The following is a 24,786-nucleotide window of genomic DNA, read 5'->3' as shown; positions in this document are numbered from 1 at the left end:
TTTTAAAGATTTCCCAATATTTTGCTATGTTTCTATAGTTATTTCTTCTTAAATTAGTCTAGGTTGGACCTTTGTAAAGAAATGTAATTTTTTTATTACTTTCACACTTTGATTTTGAATAAAAATATTATTTCTTTCTCATTTTCTTGATCCTCTCTCTTTATCCCTCTTCTCTCTCCTTTTTTGTACTCCTTTCTAGTTCTTTAAAATTAGGTGATTATTGATTCTTTGTCAAGTGCGTCAGATGTCATAAACTTAACATATTTGTTAGGGTCCATCACATGTAGTGGGGACAAAGCTTGGTGAACGTTCAAACTCATTAAAGAAATGCATTTTGGTATTTATTCCAACACTCAAGAGACTAATGTGTAAGTTCAAATTTTGGTATTATCCAAACTTGAGGGACTGACATAGCAAATATAATTAAAATTGATTCAATCCCTATTTGTTTCATATTCGGCGGTCGGTGAGCAAAAATAGAGAGATCAAAAGGAAAACAGAGAAGAAAAGGCAGCTTAGCAGATTTTGATCATATGGCTATATCTTTACGATCCAAAAGTCTGATCGTTGTGAAATTTGGATAGCAAGTGCACAACTCATTGGGCTTCAAATCTGTATGGTTAAGATCAAGATCCGACAACTCATCTGTGATATATCACTACCGGAACAGCGACATTGTTGGTGAGATGTTTCCTTCCTGTTGGATTTGGGTTTTATTCCAAGATCATGTATATATTATTCTTTTATTTCTCACATAAGTTTGGTGTTTGCTCTCAAAAATTTGCATAACTAGTTAGAGTTTAGAGTGAGTGTTTTGTTCTTGAATACGGTAGTTATTAAATGTTTTCATAGATTTGTTGCAAGTCGAAAAAATAAAGCGAGAAATTAAATACTATCTTCCCCTTTATCCTTGTTTCTTGGCCTTTGCATATCCAGGATACAAATGGGTTAAGGTTTTTCTTTTTCTCTGTAATAGAATATCCATTTACATTTAATTTATTATAATTCTTTATTTGTGTCAACAAGGCCCTGTTTTATATGATTTTGGTGATGAAAGGGAAGGAAAATATTCAAGAAAACCAATGTTTTTTAATACAAGGGGATAAACACAAGTAGGGAAAAATGAAAACCCTAACCTCGGATGAAAGTTTCAAATTAATGTATCGTTTCCATTTCGTCCTTGTTTTTGTAAATGAGTATATTTGCTTCTTAGTTATAGCAAATACATCTGTGTTTTTCTTTAGTTTCTTATCGATATATGCTTTTATTCTATGCTGTAAAATAACAGTGTTATTCTATAGTTGCCAATATTTCTATTTTCTGTTGCTTCTTCAGATTTCACCTAATAATGGGCTTAACGACACGTAGAAGTTCGAGAGCGTCCATAATGGATTTACCGGAGCTCATCATTTTAGAAATTCTACTACATCTGTCCATTAAAGGGATTGTAATGTGCAAGTGTGTGTGCAAAACTTGGCAACGTCTAATTTCTAACCCTCACTTTGCCAAGCATCACTTTGCTCATTCAAAAGTTGGCATTCTAATCCGACCCTCGGACGTTGGACGAATTTCAAGAATAATTTACTTTATGGAGCCATCTGTAATCAATGTGATTGAAGCTGGGCAGCAAGTAAACTTGAAGCTTGATACCAAATTGAAGAGTCCTTTGCTTAATGTTGATGCTCATGCGATTGCTTTCAACGAGGGGAATACTAAGAGGAAGCGAACTATTAACCTAGACACCAAGAATCACAAGGTCATTATAGTGAATTCGTGTAACGGCTTCCTTTGTTTGTTTGAGCGCTCCCATAATAACCCAACCGTTGTTTGCAATCCGGTCAAATAAATATCTGACAGACGGCAGTGGGCGCCGCTACAGCGACAGCACAGCGCTGTTGCTAACAGCGCGCGGCGCTGCTGCACACGTAGCATCACGGGGAGCGCTACATATGGCGTCGGCCTCTTCTCTGCCACAAGGCACCTGCTCCAACATGAGCTGGTGTCGTTACTCCGGGCGGCACTGGAGTGCGCCACCACCAAGAACAGAAGGTATATATATATATATATATATATATATATATATATATATATATATATATATATATATATATATAGGTTTCAATTTCTATGAGTTTTGGGGATGGGGGCCTCACGTGTAAATTGGACAACTTGAGGCCTTACTTGCATTTAGGGTTAGAGTTATAAAATTCAGGTTTCGGTCCTTAACATTTTAAAGTACATTCAATTTGGGCTTTTACGCTTTGGATTTAATAATTCAGTTCCTAAGGTTTAAGAATTAATTAATTCGGGCCATTAAAGTTCTGAATTTTATAATTAAAGCCCTCAAACTTTAATTATTAATTCAAATTGGCCCCCAAGTTTATAATTAATTCAAATCGACCTCCAAAGTTTCAAATTTTCAAAATTTGATCCCTAAAGTTTTGAATTGATCAATTTAAGGCCCTTAAAGTTTTAAATTTGTTCTAATTGATCCTCCAGAGTTTTGAATTAATTAATTATGGTCCCTAAAGTTTCAAGTTTATAATTTCAACCCCTAAAGTTTGGAATTAATTAATTTTGCCCCCCTAAAGTTTTGAATTATTAATCCTAAGGCCCCTAAAGTTTAAAACTAAACAAAATATGTAAAATTGGTGATTATCTTTCTCAAATTTTGGTACTAAGGACTCTTTTAAGATATGTAATATTCGAAAGTTGGTTAATTGGAGCAACATGTTGGCAAAGCAACCTCTCTTATGGAAATTAACTAACTTAGAATATTAAAAGATGTTTTTGCATGTGTTATTCATAAGAATATTAGTCGGCCCAAAGGAAGGTCAATATTTAGCCGAATACACATGCATCTGTGGTGATAAACGTGTGACGATTATTTGATTTAATGTGTTCAATAAATCGGTCCAAAGAATGGTTTGTTGATTGATACATTGTTTTACCGTCAATGTTTGATCACTATGCCAAGAGTAACGCTTACAAGTCAATATCTCTATCCAAAGACTAGATATTGATGTTGTGCTTGGTATCTTGTGATGGGTCCCACCACTATTTGAAATTATTATTATTTGCATATTAAAGATATTCATGTGAGCTATTCATAATAATCGTTCTCTAATTCAGTTTCAAGTTTTGGTGCTAATATCTCTGCTAGCATCAATTCAATTCCAATGTTACATGGCACAAACATCAGGGCATGGCAAGAGAACGTGATGATTGTTCTCGGAGTCATAAACCTAGACCTCGTTTTACGGGTCGATCAATCCGCTGCACTTACTCATAAGAGTACCTCTGATGATATGATGGAGATGAAAAAATGAGAACGATCGAACCGCATAAGCTTAATGGTCATGAAGTGTGCTATTCCAGAAGCATTCCAGGGCACTATGTTCGATAAGGTGATTATGGCTAAGGGTTTCCTTGAGGATATTGAGAAGAGGTTTGTCAAGAATGAAAAGGCTGAAATAAGTACACTTTTGACGAACCTTGTCTCTATGAGGTATAAAGAGAAAGGAAACATTTGGGAGTACATTATGGAAATGTCTTACATTGCTTCAAAACTAAAGGTACTCAAGTTGGATTTATCTGAAGACTTGTTGGTGCACTTGGTTCTGATATCTCTTCCGGCACAATTCAGTTAATTCAAGGTGAGCTACAATTTTCAAAAGGACTCATGGTCCCTCAATGACCTCATCTCACACTGTATCCAAAAAGAGGAAAGATTGAAGTATGAGAAGACAGAAAGTGCTCATTTAGCCACCACGTCTAAGGACAAAAGGAACAAGAAAATGAATATTAAGAAGGAAGCTGCGGGTACAGCACCGCAAAAACAACATAAGGAACCAACTGAAGGTGGCTGTTTCTTCTGTCGAGCTGCAGGTCATAAGAAGAAGAATTGCACCAATTACCATGCATGGCATGTAAAGAAAGGTATTATTTTTCATCTAGTTTGTTTTGAGGTTAATTTAACTTCGGTACCTAGACATACATGGTAGATAGATTCTGGTGCAACAACTCACATCAGTATGTTTATGTAGGGTTGCCTGAGTTGTCGAAAAACAAGTGATGGTAAAAGATACATCTATGTTGGCGACGACAAAAAGATGGAAGTAGAGGCAATAGGAAAATTTGGATTATTGTTAAAAATTGGATTTTATTTGGATCTTGTTGAGACATTTATTGTATCGTCTTTTAGACAAAATTTGATTTCTATTTCTGTTTGGACAAATTTGGTTATTCTTGTTCATTTGGAAATCGAAAATTTAGTTTGTTTCATGATTTAAAATTGGTTGGTTTCGGTTCTTTATCAGGTTACGATAATCTTTATTCAATTGATATAACTGCTTCTTTTAATGAATCCCCGCATGTAAGTACTCGAAGTGTAAAGCGAAAATTAACCAGCGAGAATTCAGCCTCGTTGTGGCACAAAAGATTAGGTCACATCTCCAAAAGGAGAATTGAGAGACTTGTGTCTGATGAGATTCTCGACCCTCTTGACTTTACAGATTATGATTTGTATGTCAACTGTGTAAAGGGAAAACAACCCAATAAAAGGAGATTTCAAGCTAATAAGACTTCGGACGTCTTAGAACTTATACATATAGATATTTGTGGGTCATTCCCTACGGGTTCTTGAAATGGTCAACAATATTTTATAACGTTCATAGACGACTTTTCAAGATATGGCTACATATATCTCATTCATGAAAAATCACAGTCACTAAATGTGTTCAAAAACTATAAAGCTGAAGTTGAGAACCAATTCGGCAAAAGGATTAAAAGCATCAAATCTAATCGTGGGGGTGAATACTATGGTAGATATGACGATTCAAGTGAACAACGTCCAGGACCATTTGCTAAATTCCTAGAAGAATGCGGTATCGTCCCACAGTGTACTATGTCGGGTTTGTCCACTATGAATGTTGTTGCTGAGAGACGAAAAAGAACGCTTAAGGACATGGTGAGGAGTATGATTAGTCATTCTACCTTACCAGAATCTCTTTAGGGTGAAGCATTAAAGACTGCAACTTGTATACTCAACAGAGTTCCAACTAAGGCCACTGATAAAACCCCATATGAGCTTTAGACGGGTAAAAAGCCTAGTTTGAAGCATATACATATTTAGGGGTGTCTAGCTGAGGCAAGGCCTTATAAGCTAAATGAAAATAAATTGGATGCAAGGACCATCAGCTGCTACTTTATTGGATATTCTGAAAGGTCTAGGGGTTACAAGTTTTATGATTTCACAATTAAGGCGATTTTCGAGACAGGAAATGCTCGGTTCTTTGAGGATGTTGAGTTTGCAGGGGAAGAAAGTGTTACAGGCTTTGTCTTTGAGGAGAAATATGTTGAAATTCCTCCAATTGCCATTGATAATGATTAGATTTCTATCCCTGACATTGTTCAAGAAGCAACTTCGGATCAAGACAATGTCATACCTCCCTCGCAAGATCAACAAATTGTTCTAGAAGAACAAACTCTACAGCCTCAAGAACCAATGCCATTAAGAAGATCCACTAGAGAGAGGAGAAGTGCAGTTTCGGATGATTACATCGTATTTATCCAAGAACATGAAATTGACGTTGGAATGGTGGATGATGATCCGATCAACTTCCGTCAAGCTATGGAAAGTTCTAACTCTCAAAAGTGGCTCGATGCCATGAATGAAGAGATAAAGTCCATGAACGACAATAACGTATGAGACCTTGTTCCACTGAAGGTGCGAAACCCATTAGTTGCAAACGGATATTTAAGACCAAGAAGGATTCAAAGGGTGATGTAGAAAGGTATAAGACTCGTCTTGTCGTAAATGGCTTTACACAGAAAGAAGGCATCGATTATAAAGAGACTTTCTCTCCGATTTTTTCGAAAGACTCTTTTAGGACTATAATAGCATTGGTAGCATATTTCAATCTTGAGCTACATCAAATGGATGTTAAAACGGTGTTACTCAATGGTGAAATTGATGAAACAATTTATATGGTACAGCCAGAAAACTTTGTATCAAACGATGTAAAGCAATTGGTTTGTAAATTAAAGAAATCTAGCTATGGACTCAAACAGGCGTCTCGTCAATGGTATTACAAGTTTCATCAAGTGATCATCTCATTTGGTTTTGAGTTGAATTTGGTCGATGATTGTATATACCACAAGTTCAGTGGGAGCAAGTATATTTTTCTGGTTTTATATGTCGATGATATATTGCTTGCCAGCAACGATATAGGTTTATTGCACGAAACCAAGAGATTTCTAGTAAAGAATTTTGAGATGAAAGATCTTGGTGATGCCTCTTTTGTATTGGGAACTCAGATACACCGAGATTGTTCTCGGAGTATTCTTGGATTATCACAAAAGAGATATATCGAAAAGGTACTTAAAAGATATGACATGCAAGATTGTAAACCAGGTAACACCTTTGTGGCTAAAGGAGACAAGTTTAGCTTTAAGTCAGTGTCCTAAAAATGACTTGAAAATTAAAGAAATGCAGAAGATTCCTTATTCCTCATCTACAGGGAGTCTAATGTATGCTCAGGTTTGTATGTGTCCGGATATAGCGTACATTGTTGGGATGCTAGGGAGATATTTAAATAACCCGATAATGGATCATTGGAAAGCAGCCAAATGGGTCATGCGATCTTTATGGAGAACAAAGGACTACATGCTAACATACAGGAGATCGGATCAGTTGGAGATCTTCAGTTATTCTGATTCCAATTTCGCGGGATGCCAAGATAGTAGGAGATCCACTTCAGGTTATATTTACCAGCTTGCTAGAGGTGCTATTTCCTGGAAGAGTGCTAAGCAGACACTCATAGCTACTTCCACCATGGCAGCGGAATTTATAGCATGTTATGAGGCATCAAATCATGAAATATGGCTGCATAATTTTGTCACTAGGCTGCGCATTGTGGACAATATAGAAAGACCGCTCAAGATATTTTGTGACAATAAATCAGCAGTGCTGTATTCCAAAAACAACATAAGCTTAACAAAGTCAAAACATATAGAGATCAAGTTTCTGACTGTTAAAAAAAGAGTTCATAGTGGATAGGTATCAATAGAACACATTGGGACAAACTCCATGGTTGCGGATCCGCTTACTAAGGTATTGATACCAATTGTCTTTCATGAGCACACTGCTCATATGGGTGTAATGTCTCTTGAGGATATCTAATTTCAGTGGGAGTTTGTATTTTGCTTTAGACACATGTATTGTCATTTTGAATACGGCTTAAGGTTAAAGTTATTTTCGGTTATAAAGTTATTTGGTTTATTATCTCTGAACTTATTTAAAATGATCTCACTAAGGTATTAAAGTAAACCAGTTGAAAATAAGCATGTTACAGATCACATCACGTGTAATTTTCATGCTATACATCCATGCTTGATCTATGTCATTCGGTTGTATCGATATACGTGACCATTGATGGGTTTAGCTACATGAAAGTAGTGAAAGCCATTTTATCCTATGTTGATATGATTGATGGACGGGATTGTTTGAGGATGTATTCAATAACGATAGCAAAATTTTGAGTACTCGTAAGGTTATATTTAATGCACAATTATAAGGTGACACATATAGTCCAAGTGGGAGATTGTAAGGAATTTTTAAACGATCGTGTGGACTTATATGTGTAAATTATTGTGTATTAATTAAAGGCTATCAAATTCAGTTGAGCCCAATTAAAGTGATCTAATAAGGCTTTGTTTTAGGTTTTAATGTATCCAATTAAAGTGTGGATATATATATGTGTAGAGATTGGGTCCAAATCCTAATTTTATGATGGGCCGAATTAGGTCAAAGTGCGTCGCTATATAAATACAGTTATGGTCCCCAGATCACACATACGTATTATTCATTCTCTTCTGCATCCCATCACAGATAAAAAAAGGAGACTGCGTGTAGATTTGGAAGACAAAACCGCGAAATTAATTATAGCAAATAACCATGTTTGATTCAGGTATGCTTTCACTATAATTCTTGAATTTCTCGATGATTTAATATGAAAGATCCGGTGGTTTAAGATAATAAATTATCCTACAGTATTATCATTTGAGTTTAGCCACGAGCACTTCAAATCAGTTCCCTACCTCCAATCAGTTGTCAGGGTAGAATATGCATGGGAATAATTGGAATTTGTATATGTTTGTATGCTACTTCGGGTGGTGATTTGATTGACATTTGGATAATTAAGAGTTGCATTGACAAATATCTTGGTCAAAGTTGATCTCTAACCATAATCCAACATAGGAGAGGTGGAGTTCTTGCTATTTCCAGTGGATAAGCTTCTGCCAGAAATTTTTTACATTCCATAAGAACAAGATAATATATTATCCCCTTTACTTTAAAAGAGAGGATCCAACATTTACTGTTCAACCTGAGGCAGCGGTTTCACACTTAACTAGTTTTGTACTGCAGCTGAACTCATTATGCACTATTCATCACAAATTTTTTTTCTGAAAATAATAATGAAATATGACAGTTCTGTCTTTATTGACTTTATAGAACCATTTGCTGATGGTTACTATAGCTTCACTTAAAAAATATCCTTTCACTTCGTTAGATGTCTTAGCTTTCAAAAATGAAATTAATGAGATCACTTTATTGCCTCCATTGTTGACTTACACAAATGAGTTACTGTAGCTTTCCCTTCCAAAAAAAAATCTTCTCGTGTATCATGAGAGTGAGACAAAAATTATGGCAGCGAATTGTAGGAATTTTTTATCATGTCAGTTATTATTCATTCAGGAAGCATTTCGTTATTGCCCATTTGACCCTTACATGCATATTGATGAGCCATTCACTCCTAACCGGATACAACAATTTTTTTCCTTGGATAATTGATCTTGTGTTTTATACCACATAATATTTTTATTATAAAAATTATCACGAAAAAATAATAAACATTAATAAATAATTGATTTTTTTTTATAGAAGAAAGACGAGTTATACATATTTTTTTCTTGAAATAAGTTTCAAGAGAATATAGAAGATTTATAGTAGATTTTTATAAAAAAAATAAAAAATAAATCACTTAGTGAAAAAAAAGACAAAAAAAATAATAATAGAGCAACTCCGCGCATCACGAAGCAAATGCTCCGTGATGCACGGAGCAAAATTGCTCCTGGCATCCCATACACGTTTGATGTACGTTTAACTATTTTCGATATTCATTTAGATCATTCAATGTATTTAAGATATAGTTCTCGAAATGAGTTTCGAGAGAATATAGAAGGTTTATAGTAGATTTTTATTAAAAAAAAGAAAAAATAAATCACTTAGTGAAAAAAATTGACAAAAAAAAAATAATAATAGAGCAACTACGCGCATCACGAAGCAAATGCTCCGTGCATCATGGAGCAAATGCTAATGCTCCGTAATGCCCGGAGTTGCTTCGTTAGGCAATTTTTTTTTAATTATTTATATAGATGACGTTCAGTGTCAAATTTTATTTTTTTATTAGGTGATTTATTTATTTATTCATTTTTTTATAAAAATCTATCAAAAATCTTTATAAATATTCTATATTATCTCGAAGTTTATTTCGAGAACCATATAATAGATATATCGAATGATTTAAATGAATATCAAAGATAGTTAAACGTACATCAAGCGTATGTTAAAAAATACGAATAACTTGTCCTTTTTTTTAAAAAAAAATTAATTATTTTATTAATGTTTATTATTTTTTCGCGACAATTTTATCAATATAATTTCCTTTTTTGCTTGATGATTGATATATTTTTTATACAAATCTATTGTACCCTTATATAATGTGACACGAAGTATATTAAATCATGTATATTGTTTATTTCCTAAAAGTAGTTGTGATAAATCAAAGTAAAATTAGTCACTTATATGTAAAATAACCACTCAAATTAAAATAATGTTTGATTTATGAGCTCCAATAATTTGGTTTTTAATCTATGCATCAAGGGAACATTTATTCTATCCCCAGAAAATACATTTCAATATCCAATCGATTTAATGATTTTTTTTATTTACGTATAATATTATTTTATGAAAGATTCTGCAATTGAAAATAAAAGAGAGAAAAATGAGAAAAAAAATTAATGGAAATCTTACTATTGACTTCTAAAAATGTAATTCTTCTAAGGTAAAAATTTTAAAAATATTTCGTAAGCGGCTAAAATTATCATTCTAAGCCTTCGTTGTTGATTTCCACTATTTTATTGGATTTATTGATTTTATGTAAGTTCATTACTATAGCTGCTCAACAATTTTTGTGACGGCCAAAAATGTCAGTCACATTAATGAAATTTTGAGAACTACATCATAAATATATCGAATGATCTAAATGGATGTTGAAAAGAATTAAACGTAAATCAAACGTGTGTGTTAAAAAATGAGTATAACTCATCTTTTTTCTTAAAAAAATTAATTATTTTATTAATATTTATTATTTTTTGCCACAATAATTTTTGACGTCATTTAGAAAATTTTCTACTAAACTTTTAAATTTTTTTAATGTTTATTTTTTTTTCTCGACAATAATTTTTCATGTCATTTAGAAAATTTCCTAATAAACTTTTAATTTTTTTTTATGTTTATTTTTTTTTTCGCGACAATAATTTTTCATGTCATTTAGAAAATTTCCTAATAAACTTTTAAATTTTTTTAATGTCAGACATCATTTAAAAAATTAAGAATTTTGATAACAAGCTAATTTTATAAATTCATCGACGATTATACAGCAATCGAATACCTAAATCTTCTATATTATCTTGAAGCTCATTTCGAAAACTATGTGATAGACACATCGAATGATCTAAATGAATATAAAAAATAGTTAAACGTACATCAAACGTGTGTTTTAAATTTTTTTTTAAATGACGTTAAAAATTATCCTATGATATAGTTCTCGAAATGAATTTCGAGATTTATGGTAGATTTTTATAAATTAAAAAAGAACTTTAAAAAATCATCCAGTGAAAAAAGAAAAAAATTAACACAAAAAATATATCAATCACCCCATAAAAAAATAAAAAAAATAAAAATTGACACTAGCATCATTATTATAAAAAAATAAAAATAAAAAATAAACCAACTCCGTGCATCACGAAGCATTTCCATTATTGACTTAAACAAGTAATTAACTGTAGCTCTATGTTTATTCCCTATTATTTATTTCTATTATCTATTATCCCTACTACAATAAAATAAAAGAGGCAATATGCCAATTACTGTTCATTCAGATCGTATTTTGCAAACAACTTATCGTATTTACACCTTACCATATATGTGGCCTACCGTATTTGTAACTTACCGTATTTGCAATCTACCGTATTTGCAAACAACTTACCGTATTTTCACCTTACCATATATGTTGTCTACCGTATTTGCAACTTACCGTATTTGCAGCATATTGTATTTGCAAACAACTTACCATATTTTCACCTTACCGCAAATGCTGCTTACCATATTTGCAACTTACCGTATATGTTGCATACTGTATTTGCAGCTTATTGTATTTTTATATACCGATTTTTGTACTTACAAATACCGAGAATGCAGAACACCGTACATTCACTTACAAACTGAATTTAAAAAAAATCAGATTTTTATTTTTTCAAAATAAGCATAAAATAAATATTAAATATATATGAAGCACAAAATATAAATACATATGAATATGGTGCTCAATTTTCAAGTTTTCAATATTAAATTACACAAAATTTAGAAATATAATCTTCACATTCAACTCAATCATATCAACACTATAAAAGAATACAAACAAAATAATATGTATAATTTTGTATATTTCTTATTCAAATATGAAATATACAAGTATATTTTTTCTAGATGACACAATACTGTTATGCAATTGTAAAAATAATTTATAATTATTTCTTATATCATGGAAATATTTCTAGATATTTCTTTAAAAACTTTTCAAAAAACTAAAATTCATACACTAATAAAAATACAATAAATGCAAAATTTATGCAATGCACGTGACAATCACTATGCGGAAAGTTTTTTTTTATTGTTGCGAAAAAATAATAAATATTAATAAAATAATTGATTTTTTTTAAAAAAAGACGAGTTATACATATTTTTTAACACACTCGTTTGATATACGTTTAATTATTTTCGATATTCATTTAGATCATTCGATATGTCTATGATTTAGTTCTCGAAATGAATTTCGAGAGAATACAAAAGATTTATGGTAGATTTTTATAAAAAAAAATTAAAAAAAATCATCCAGTGAAAAGAAAAAAAATTTTGACACAAAAAAAAAATATATCAATTACTCCAAGAAAAAAAATTAAAAAATAAAAATTGACACTTACATCATTATTATAAAATAAATAAATAAATAAAAAAACCAACTCTGTGCATCAAGGAGCATTGTCTCCTGGCATCCAGGAGCATGCTCCTGGATGCTAAGAGACAATTATACTGATTTTTTTTTAAATTTTATTTTATTTTTTTGTTTTTTTTATGCAAATCTATTTTATCCTCATATAATGTGACACAGAATATATTAAATCATGTATATTGTTTATTTTCTAAAAGTAGTTGCGATAAATCAAAGTAAAACTTAACACAATGTTGAAAAAAATTAATACTCAGTCAAAAAGATGTTGATTTATTTATTTGACGATATTGAATATTTTAAATGTATATAAATTTTGAAGGATTAAATTCAAATATATCAAAATTGGGTGATTAAATAAACATCTCAACTCCATTTAAGTGACAAAATATTATACTGTGGCTCAGCTTATGTTTGAATCAATTAAATTTTTTTCTCATTTTCTCTCTCTTATATTTTCATTCGTAGAATCTTCCATAAAATAATATTATACGTAAATAAAAAAATTCATTAAATCAATTGGATATTGAACAATAAAAAAAGATTCGACTAATTACACGATTTAATTATATTGAATATAGTTATCATCAAATAAGTCCTTTATATGTAAAATAACCACTCAAACTAAAATGTTTCATTTTTGAGCTCCAATAATTTTGGTTTTTAATCCATGCATCAAGGGAACATTTATCCTATCCCAAAAAATACATTTCAATTAAACACTGAAAATTTACGACAGCTTTTTTGTATTTCGTGCACATTCACCTGCCTTAACATACACAAACAAGTGTTTTCCCCGAATCTTTCTATTCTCTAGATTGCCAACACAAAATTGAGGCCAACTAATTTTTCATCTTAATATTTTAACATCAGAAAATTTTTTATATATAAAAGAAATTCGATTGTTTTTAGAAATTTTTTTCTTATTGTTACTTTTTCCTCTCAATCAATTAATTTTTAAATAATCTAATAAAATTTTTGACGTCATTTAGAAAATTCCTAATAAACTTTTATTTTTTTTAATGTCAAAATTGTGTTATATATGAAGATTACATTTTTATTTATCATTTTAAACAATTAATCAAATTTGTAGATTTATTGAGAAAACTAAATAGATATTTTGACACGTTAATTACTTAATATTATCTAAAAAATGACATAACCCATGCATTGCACGGGCGGAAAACTAGTGGTCCTAAAAGAGTAGAACTGAAGACTCTCATCCTTCATATGATGAGATTTATGTTCAAATCAGTTGTGCATACTTTGAGTTTTTTCTCCTTCAAGGATGTGATTGGAGCTAATACCAAATCAATGTAAGAACATCTTCTTCTCAGCATTACTTAATTTACATCCTTGTAAGGGATTAAAAAACAGGATTCTCATTTTCGTTGGGTTGTTGGTGAATCAGAATCATCCATATGTTGGAAAAATCCCCATGTCTTTAATTTGATAAAATGAACAGCACATTAACTAAGTCGTGCCAATTTTATTGGAAAATTGGATAATCCCAATATTACGTAATTTTATTTTCTTGTCATAAGTATACATTGGCACAGTTTCATAACTTTATATAATTGTATCAATCAAGTCGTCATCTCAAATATACTTCTTCAAGTGAAAAGCTTATTACTTCATCATTTTCATGATGATAAACTTTTGAAAATATAGTTTTCTTACGATCGACAATTCTAGAAAATTGAGTTGACCAGATTACAATTGCTACAAATGGGAGTAGTGAGGTGTTTAACTACGTAAAATAAAATGTAAATCACCATCCATATTTTTCTTTTTCCCATTTTATTTACATAGTTAGAAGTATAACCATTTTACGAGCAAGTAGTCGATCAGAGCTTACCCGTGCTATATGTTGATGTACATTTTTTTTATTCTTTCCCCTAGCCGTTGTGATGGAAAATGAAGATAAGAATAAATATAGAATTTTGATATGATTTTAAAAGTAGAGTTTGATTCAAATTATGTTTGTTTCGATTATATTAAATTAGTCTTAATATTTTGATAAAGGTTATATTTTTTTGGAAGTTAATTCATTTTAACTTCTTTGCCCTATATGAAAAGGGCATATTTTTAGAATTTGATATTTGATAAAAAATGATATATTGTCCTTCTAATTTCTTTTTTTTTTTCCTTCCAGTGTTTCTCTTTCTTCTTTATCTATCTCTTTTATTCTCGCTCTTGCTCTTGTTTGTTGTACCCTAGGTTACACGATTTCTACGGAGTTAGAGAAAGATGTAAACTAGTTTTTTTTGCTAGTGTACTCTATAAGGTGCACCTATTTTCCAAATTTAGCAAGTATATCTTAACAAACATACGGCCAAAGTCATATATTCCAAACGATGATGACTGATGAGTACATGAAACTAGGAAATGAAGATGTAACGAATTTATCATAAAGTATTAAAACAAGCATTCAACTTTGGCACAACTTTAGGACACCTGCACAAGATTCATAAATCTATTTATTTTTTGATATCATCATATGATTTTCATAAATCTCAAGCGTTGAAATAGATCAACTTGATTAAAAGTTATAAGTGATGCCAAGCCTATTTCTATGAGGAAGATAAGATGGACGTATTAATGTTGTTCGTCCAATGGTTTGAAGAATTGGCTTAGGTACTGGTGAAGTTTTGTCTTGAGGTTTAGCCTGTTTAAAATCTAGATTTAAATTTAAATTAAAATCAACAATTAATTTTACCATATATTTCATGAAATGCACAACTTTTCAATCACGCTTTCATCAACTTTTATTAGAATCTATAAAAAAATCTGATCTTAATTAGTTATTTGAACGATTATATAAAGTGGTTGGTCTACGTACTGAGGATGGTGATTTGAACAAATGGAGATGTGCTTTTAGTTTCTCGTTGAACATTTTCTCGTTGAACATTCTCTATACTGAAATCTTCTTCAGCCTTTATTATTATGTTTGGTATCTTCTAAAAATAATTGTGTACATACATTACCAGTGATAGAATATTAACTTAACTTTAATTGATTATAATTCCTTATTTGGCCTCCAAATTCTTTTTCCCACAAGGATACTCTTGCACATACTGTGCACGACCATGCACGCATGCCCTCATTGTCGTATTAATATACTTCATTCGACCAATAAGTCATTCGTGTATACCTCGGCATCCTTGTCCCCTTCTACAATAGGGACTAGAATGTCAAGAAATTGAATTATTAGGGAAAAAGGTCTAAAATAGATTAACAAAAAAATCGCGATGAACCAATGATACGATGCAAAAATTTGAGATGGCACCAAATGTTTTTTCTTATTTCCCTTCTCGATTTTGAAATAGTGCAGCTCATTTAATCTCTCTCAATAAACTCCAAGTTTTTCAATCTAACAGATATACCTTTGTGCGGTCCAAGGTCCGTGAAATTTGGATAGCAAGTGCACAACACATTGGGCTTTAAATCTGCATGGTTAATATCAATATCCGACAGCTCATTGGTGTAATATTGATACTGCAGGAACAACGACATTGTCGATGAGATTTTTCATTCTTGTAGGATTTGAGTAATATTTTAGGATCATGTATTTTGATATTATGCTTTTATTTCTCACATCAGTTTGGTGTTTCCTTCCGTAAATTTGCACAATTCGTTGGAGTTTAAACTTGGTGTTGTAATCTCGAGTATGGTAGTTATTAAATATATTCACAGAATTTGGTGCGAATCAGAAAATTTAAATAAGAAATGATATATGTAGACTATAGCGTTTTTCTTGGCCTTTGCATTTCCAGTAATCAAATTGATTTGGTGTTTTTTTTTTCCTTCTGTAATAGTATATCAAGTTACTTTTAATTTATTATAATTCTTTTTTATTTTTTATTTTTTTGATGTCTCAAGTGTCCGAGTTTCGCCTTACTAATCATGAGGAGTGGCGGCCTTCCTCTCTGGTTCGCCATTTATTATAAATCTTTTGTGGATGAAAAGTAGGCCGTGAGGAAAACTTTATTCCTCACTCATTCATTTGCACCGTATATTATTTGGAATCATTCTCAAGGCCCAGTTCTTTTATATCATTTTGGTGATGAGAGCGAAGGAAAATATTCGGGAAAACTTTCATTTTGTTCTTGTTTACAAGGGAAGAAAATACAATGTAAGGAATAGGAAAAATTAACTTAACTGCCGATGAAAGTTTCAAGTTTATGTATCATTTCCATTTCATCCTTCTTTTTTTATAAACAAGTCTATTTGCTTCTTTAGTAATAGCAACATTAATACAGAATAAAGTAACCCTAACTTGGTCCCCATTTAATTTTTTCTCAGAGAAAACACAGAGATTGTAATGTGCAGGTTGTGTGCAAAACTTGGCCCCATCTAATTTCTAGTCTTCACTTTGCCAAGCATCACTTTGCATATTCAGAATCTAGCATTCTAATCCAACCCTCGGATGTTGGGCTGATTTTGAAAGCACTTGAACTTATCCAGCCATCTGTAATCAATTTTTTAAATCTGGGCAGCAATAAAAAGGTCGCTTAATAACAAACTAAAGATTCCTTAGCGCAATGTTGACGCTCAAGTGATTGCTTTATATGAGGTTCTAAGAGGAAGCGAACCATTACACAGATACTGAGAATCACAAGATCATTGTAGTGAATTCGTGTAACAAACTTTTTTCGTTTGTCTGAGACCCCCATAATGGCCCAACTGTTAGGCAATTTGTTGTCAAACGACCCCCCGGGCTATGATGTAACCCCTGTTTTATTATCAATCGGCCTTGGCCATATGATTGATTAGTATATCGACATAATTATCGAGACAACCCAATTCACATTCGTATGGACCGTTCGAAGCAACCTATTGTTAATAGTGTTGCTCACGGTTTGTCCCATTTTCTTGGAAAGCTATGTTATTAATTTGAAGCCCATTATCTTTGAGTCGAGCCTTGTTTGGTCCACTAAATAACCCTAACCTAACTTACCTTGTTTGGATATTTACTTGGCTTATATTCTTGTCTTTCTCTCGGCCTCAAATAGAAGAATGCCCAACCTTTCTTTGTGAGACTCACCTCTCGGTTTTCATCTCTTCTCTATGACCTTTGTGGTTAATTGCTAGTTGGCATATTATTGTACATCATCTTCCCAACCTATAGCAACCGAAAGTGGGGCGCCCTTCGTGGTGGTATTGGAGTTATCTCAATCCTTGGTGGTGTCGACTAAATAGGTGAAACTGAGCCCCGTTTGAACTTGGTGTTTGCTGGAAATTGGCCCTATAACTGGTATCAGAGCCTGAGTCACCTTCTCCGGCCAGAAAACCACCAAAAATAGCGGCGGTTTGCGTGATTTATATAGAGGACCGAACCTGCAATCGCGTTTTCCGGCCAAACCAGTAATTTTTTGGCGAAATTGACCACATACCCGGAACCAGCAGGCTGAGGCACCCCTTCCAGTACGGCGCGTGGTGGCTGCGGCGAACTCCGGCGACGGCGTGTGGGCTTCCGGCGATTCTGGGTGAACTTCCTTCGAATAGTTTGCTCATTTCAATCCCCTGAACGCGCTGATACTGTTTATTTTCTATTTCAGGTTACGCAGAAAAAGTTGGATAATTTTGCCCCTGGTGGATCGACGATTGAAACTGTATATATCTACTGAATTACTTTAGGCAAAGATTGCGGCCCTAAAGCAGTAGATTCGCATCTCTCTCGATTATACGGACTCAGACACGTCCGCTCTGGTAAATTGGCTAAACCCGTTAATTTTTCAGCATTAGCGCGTCACCGTGTGGGGTGACAATAGGTTGGGGGTTGTCATTGCTTGGCAACCATTGCTTGTACTAGAATTAGGGTTACGTGCTCTTGATTGTTTTTTGATTGAGTATTTGTTTTGGGTTAAAATCAGTTTTGTAATTCTTAGTGACCTAATTACTATGAGACTAGTTATCTGCTAGACGTATTTTTGCTGCATTGTTATTTCCGCTGCTTACTTATTCCGTTAGAAATATTGTGACCTTACCCGTTCGAACATTCCCTTGATTTAAGACCGCGAGTCTTACAAAACCCTGGAAATTTAGAACGGTGTATACTGTCTGTGACCCTAGGACTACTGTGTGTGGTTTGACTGTGGTTTGTGCATTTTTGACTATTGTGTAAAGATGACAACTCACAACTTTGATTTGAGAATTTTTAATGGAAAGGGTGACTTTGCTATTTGGCAACAAAAAATGAAGGGCATTCTAGTCCAACAAAGGGTTTCAAAGACCATTGAAGGCAATTTTTCAATTGATTTTTCATAAGAACAAAGAGAAGAAGCTGATGAGCTTGCTTATACCTCAATTATTTTACACTTGTCTAACGCCGTTTTAAGAAAGGTGGGTAAACTGAAAACTATTAAAGAACTTTGGAAAAAATTAGAAGACTTGTATTTGTTTAAGTCTACACTGAATAAACTTTACCTGCTTGAATGTTTTTTCAGTTTCAAAATGGATCATTCAAAGGATCTTGATGACAATTTAGACGTGTTTAACAAATTGGTGCAAGATATAGTTAATTTTGATGAGACTATGTCCGAAACTTATAAAGCTATAATTTTGCTCAATGCAATTCATGATTCCTATAAGGAAGTTAAGAACGCCATTAAGTACGGTAAAGACACGTTAACACCTGAAATTGTCATAGATTCCTTTAGAAGTAAAGAAATAGAAATTAGGGCTGAAAAACATGATCAGAGGAATGGTGAGGTACATATGATGCGAGGTAGAACTCAATTTAGGAAAAATAATTATTATGGATATCAAACTAGTGGTGAGTCAAGTGGTAATGGATGGAAAAATAAGAGCAAAGGTAGGTTTAGATCAAAATCTAGGACTAAGGCGAGAAAATTCTATGGTTGTGGAAACACAGGACATTTTATAAAAGATTGTCATAAGGAGAAGGGTAAGCTAAAGGTTAAGGAGAGAGATGAGGTAAATGCGTTAGCATCTACTGAATACACTGCTGAATTAAATCTACTACTAATTCCCGCATGCATGAGTGAATACTTGACTTTGGTGCATCTTTTCATGTGACGTCTGAAAAGAATTGGTTTTATAAGTTGCATGAATCTAATGTTGGGCATTTTGTACTATGTGATAACTTTGTCTATACTATTGCTGGAATTGGTGACATAAACATAAAATTTGACACAAGTTTTGTGTATACGTTAAAGGACATTAGATATATTCCTGAGTTGTCTAGGAATCTGATTTCAGTAGGGAGATTTGAGAAGGATGACTTTACTTGTAAAATTGGAAATGGTATGCTAAAAATGATCAAGGGTACTTTAGTTTCCATTAAGGGAATTAAGAAAAACTATATATATATTACTACTGGGGAAGTGATTAGAGGTGTGAACCTCTCTATCTCCTCTACCAAGATTGATCACACACACACATGGCATTATATACTTGCTCACGTAGGGGTCAAGGGATTTAAGCTACTTAATGAAAAATGTGCTTTTGGTAATGACTATGTGTCAGATTTGCCATTTTGTGATCATTGTGTGCTTGGTAAGCATCATAAAACTTCTTTCTCCATGAGTGTTAATAGAGCTAAAGGCATGCTCGAATATGTGCACTCTGATCTATTGGGTCCTGCTAGTAATCCCACATCGGGTGGGAATAGTTATTTTCTGTCTATTATCGATGACTACACTAGAAAAGTGTGGGTCTATCTTTTGAAGGATAAATCTGAGACCTTTAATAGTTTTAACAATTGGAAGAGACAAGTGGAAAACCAAACTGGCAAGAAAATCAAATTTTTAAGGATAGATAACGACCTAGAATTCTGCAATAAGGAATTTGATAGTATGTGTAAAGAAAGCGGCATAACTAGACATAAGACCATTCCTTACACTCCTCAACAAAATGGGGTAGTAGAAAGGATGAATAGGACTATAGTTGATAAAGTACGTTGCATGATGATTAGTTCTGGTGTTCCAAAGTCATTTTGGGGTGAGGCTGTTATGACCACTTGTTATTTGATTAATATGACTCCTTCTGCTGCATTGAATGGTGACACTCCACATGAGAGATAGTCGAGTAAACTGAGTGATTACTCGATGCTTAGAATTTTTGGCTGTACAACTTTTTCTCATCAAAGTGAGGGTAAGCTAGACCCTAGAGCTAGGAAGTGTGTCTTTCTAGGATACCCCGAGAGTGTTAAGGGTTATAGGTTATAGGATAGAAGCCAAAAAGGGATTAAGATCATCATAAGTAGAGATGTCACTTTTAACAAAAATGAGATGCCGTGTATTAAAGGGAAAACTGAACCTAAGAGTGAAGCTGAACCAGGTGAAGAGAGAGACCAATTTAAGGTGGAGTTAGGAAAACTCAGTCCACCTACCCCTACTGCTTCAAATGAGGTGGAGACTCAAGCTCAGGAACCTAAGGTGGAGAATAGTAACGAAATAGTGACAGAAGAGCACTATGAGGAAGAAAATCCTTTAGCTAACTATAACTTAGTTAGGGATAGAGAGAAGAGACAAACGAGAGAACCTAGATGGTTCGGTTTTGAATCTGAATTAGCTTTCGCCTATGCTAGTTATGAAGAACTAGCTAATAAAGAGCCAAAGACCTTTGAAGAGGCAATAGGCAGTGATCAATCTAATGAATGACTTAAGGCAATCAAAGAAGAGATGAGTTCTCTAGAAAAGAATCATACTTGGGAGCTAGTACCTAGGTCTAAGAACAAATCAATTGTTGATTGCAAATGTGTCTTTAAGGTTAAGGAAGGTACTAGTAGCTCGAAACCCCTAAGGTGTAAAGTTAGGTTAGTAGCTAAAGGCTATACACAGAAGGAGGGCGTCGATTATAATGAAATTTTCTTATCACTTGCTAAGTACACCACTATTAGGGTTATGCTCGCATTGGTTGCACACTTTGACTGGGAACTTGAACAACTTGACGTAAAAATTGCTTTTTTACATGGTGAGCTTGATGAACAAATTTTCATGAATCAACCAAAAGGTTTTAAGGATAAGTTAAAACCTGATTATGTGTGTTTTCTAAGAAGATCCTTGTATGGGTTAAAACAATCTCCTAGACAGTGGTACAAGAGGTTTGATTCCTTTGTACTCACTATAGGGTTCCAAAGAAGTAAATTTGATCACTGCCTGTATTTTCAACACAATGAGACTGATGATAATTATTTGTTTTTGTTGCTCTATGTGGATGACATGCTTTTGATTGGATCATCCTCTAAGTGGATAAATAACATAAAAACAAAACTAAGGGGTGAATTTGACCTGAAAGACCTAGGTAAGGCTAAGAGAATCCTAGGTATTGAAATCAAAAGAGATAGGTCAAATTCTGTTTTGTTTTTACATCAGTCTCCATACATATCCAAAGTATTGAAGAAATTTAATATGAGTGATTGTAAACCTGTCACGTTGCCTCTTGCTAATCATTTTGTTTTATCGAAGGAACAGTCTCCTTGCAATAAGCGTGAAGTAGAATACATAAGTAAAGTGCCTTACTCTAATGTGATTGGTTCCATAATGTATTTGATGGTTTGCACTAGACCGAATTTAGATTTTGCTGTTAGTACTCTCAGTAGATATATGGCTAATCCGGGCCCTGAACATTGGGAAGCGCTAAAGTGGCTATTAAAGTACTTGAAGGATACAAGTGACGTAGGTTTAAAGTTTAGTGCTAATAAAGAAGGTATAAAATTAAAGGGTTTTGTAGATGCAGACTACGCGGGAGATAGGGATGGTAGGAAATCTACTTCGTCTTATGTGTTTACCTTATCTAATTCATGTGTTAGTTGGAAATCACATTTACAACACATTGTTGCACTTTCCACTACATAATTAGAATATATTGCTACCACTGAAGCTATTAAAAAAGCTCTATGACTTAGAGGTCTATTTCATGAACTGTGTATCTTGAATGATTATGTGGCAGTATATTCTGATAGTCAGCCATCTTTACATTTATGCAAGAACCCCATTTTTCACGAGCACACTAAACACATTGATGTTAGACTCCAGTTCATTAGAGATATAGTATCTCAAGAGGTGGTAAAAAAGTCCATACCCACTACAACCCCTCTGATATGGGGACGAAGGTACTGCCACTGGCAAAGTTTAGAAGTTGCAAGGAACTTTTAAAATTGGTACAAGTAAATGATTTCCAATTTTTATCGGTTTTCTATTAGAGGTGTCACTAAGGGGAGACATTTTTCTTTTGCAGGTCTTTTGACACCAAGGTGGAGGTTGTTAGGCAATTTGTTGTCAAACGACCCCCCGGGCTATGATGTAACCCCGATTTTATTATCAATCGGCCTTGATCATATGATTGATTAGTATATCGACACAATTATCGAGACAATCCAATCCACATTCGTATGGACCGAAGCAACCTATTGTTAATAGTGTTGCTCACGGTTCGTCCCATTTTCTTGGAAGGCTATGTTATTAATTTGAAGCCCATTATCTTTGAGTCGAGCCTTGTTTGGTCCACTAAATAACCCTAACCTAACTTACCTTGTTTGGATATTTACTTGGCTTATATTCTTGTCTTTCTCTCGGCCTCAAATAGAAGAATGCCCAACCTCTCTTTGTGAGACTCACTTCTTGATTTTCATCTCTTCTCTGTGACCTTTGTGGTTAATTGCTAGTGGGCATATTATTGTACATCATCTTCCCAACCTATAGCAATCGAAAGTGGGGTACCCTTCGTGGTGGTATTGAAGTTGTCTCAATCCTTGGTGGTGTCGACTAAATAGGTGAAACTGAGCCCGGTTTGAACTTGGTGTTTGCTAGAAATCGGCCCTACACCAACCATTGTATGCAATCCAGTTACAAATGATTACATAGAATTTCCTGTAGCTGGGAATGTTGACAAGAGTACGGTGACTTGTGAATTTGGATTTCGTCAACAGACTAATAAATATAAGGTTCTTTGAGTGTTATTTCCAGGAAAAAATCAGTATGCTAAATCTCAAATTGATGGAACAACATTCTATTCTAATAGTGTTAAGAAAATCAAAGATCCTCACCATGATGCTGGTCAATATTATAAATGAATCTAATTAGGGAACAAATATATTGTACTATATTAGTTTTTGTATTTGTAATATAGCATCAAGTAGTAGCAGGTTTATAGGAGTTATTTGATAGGCTGAGAAGATATTGTTGTATAATTTAGTGCTTTAAATTACCGATTTCATGTTAAATCATTAAGAAATATAAGAATTAAGGCGGGAGCATACCTGAATCAGACATGGTTAATGCAATAGGAATTTCGCGGTATGGTCTTCCAAATCTACACGCAGTCTCCTTTTCCTCTCTGTGATGGGATGCAGTAGAGAATGAATAATACGTTGCGTGTGATCTGGGGACCATAACCTATTTATATAGGGATGCCCTTTGACCTAATTCGGCCCATCATAGAATTAGGACTTGGATCCGGTCTCTACACATATGTAAACCCATACTTTAATTGGATACATTAAAGCCCAAAATCAAAACCTTATTAGATCACTTTAATTGGGCTCAACCGATTCGATAGTCTATAATTTAACATACAATTATTCACACATACAAGCCCATCTTTAATTAAAAATTCTTACAATCTCCCACTTGAGCTATATGTGTCACCTTATAATTGTGTATTAAACATAACCTTATGAGTACTCAAAATTTTGCTCTCATTACCGAATATATCCCCAAACAATCCCGTCCATCAATCATATCAACATAGGATCAAAGCGGCTTTCGCTACTTTCACGTAGCTAAACCCATCAATGGTCACGTATATCAATATAACCGAATGACATGGATCAAGCATGGATGTGTAGCATGGAAATTACATGTAATGTAATCTGTAACATGCCTATTTTCCACTGGTCCACCTTAATACCTTAGTGAGATCATTTTAAACAAGTTCAGAGATAATTAACCAAATAACTTTATAACTGAAAATAAATTTAACTTTAAACCGTATCCAAAATAACAGTACATGTGTCCAATATGAAAAGCAAAAATACAAACTCCCACTGAAATTAGATATCCTCAAGAGACATTACACCCATATGAGCAGTGTGCTCATGAAAGACCTTGGGTATCAATCCCTTAGTAAGCGGATCCGCAACCATGGAGTTTTTCCTAATATGCTCTATTGACACCTGTCCACTCTGAACTCTTTCTTTAACAGCAAGAAACTTGATCTCTATGTGTTTTGACTTTGTCGAGCTCCTGTTGTTATTAGAATATAGCATTGCTGATTTATTGTCACAAAATATCTTAAGTGGTCTTTCTATATTGTCCACAATACGCAGCCCAATGACAAAATTACGCAGCCATATTCCATGATTTGATGCCTCATAACATGCTATAAACTCCGCTCCCATTGTGAAGATAGCTATGAGTGTCTGCTTAGTACTCTTCCAGGAAATAGCACCTCCAGCAAGCAAGTA

At 33.4% G+C, this 24,786-nt stretch overlaps 1 protein-coding gene across 1 annotated transcript; it reads left to right on the top strand.

The window, feature by feature from the left end:
• Nucleotides 1-356: 356 nt before the first annotated feature.
• LOC111383253 lies at nucleotides 357-2,058 on the top strand. The gene is made up of 2 exons (XM_023007331.1): nucleotides 357-681; nucleotides 1,336-2,058. The coding sequence occupies exon 2, from the start codon at nucleotides 1,349-1,351 to the stop codon at nucleotides 1,844-1,846; it is 498 nt and encodes a 165-aa protein (XP_022863099.1). The 5' UTR covers nucleotides 357-681; nucleotides 1,336-1,348; the 3' UTR covers nucleotides 1,847-2,058.
• The last annotated feature ends 22,728 nt before the right edge of the window (nucleotides 2,059-24,786 follow it).

Source organism: Olea europaea, unplaced genomic scaffold, assembly GCF_002742605.1.
Source record: "Olea europaea var. sylvestris unplaced genomic scaffold, O_europaea_v1 scaffold2642, whole genome shotgun sequence".
NCBI classification, from domain to species: domain Eukaryota; kingdom Viridiplantae; phylum Streptophyta; class Magnoliopsida; order Lamiales; family Oleaceae; genus Olea; species Olea europaea.
The sequence above is the reverse complement of the archived record's forward strand: the minus strand, read 5'-3'. Positions and strand labels throughout refer to the sequence as shown.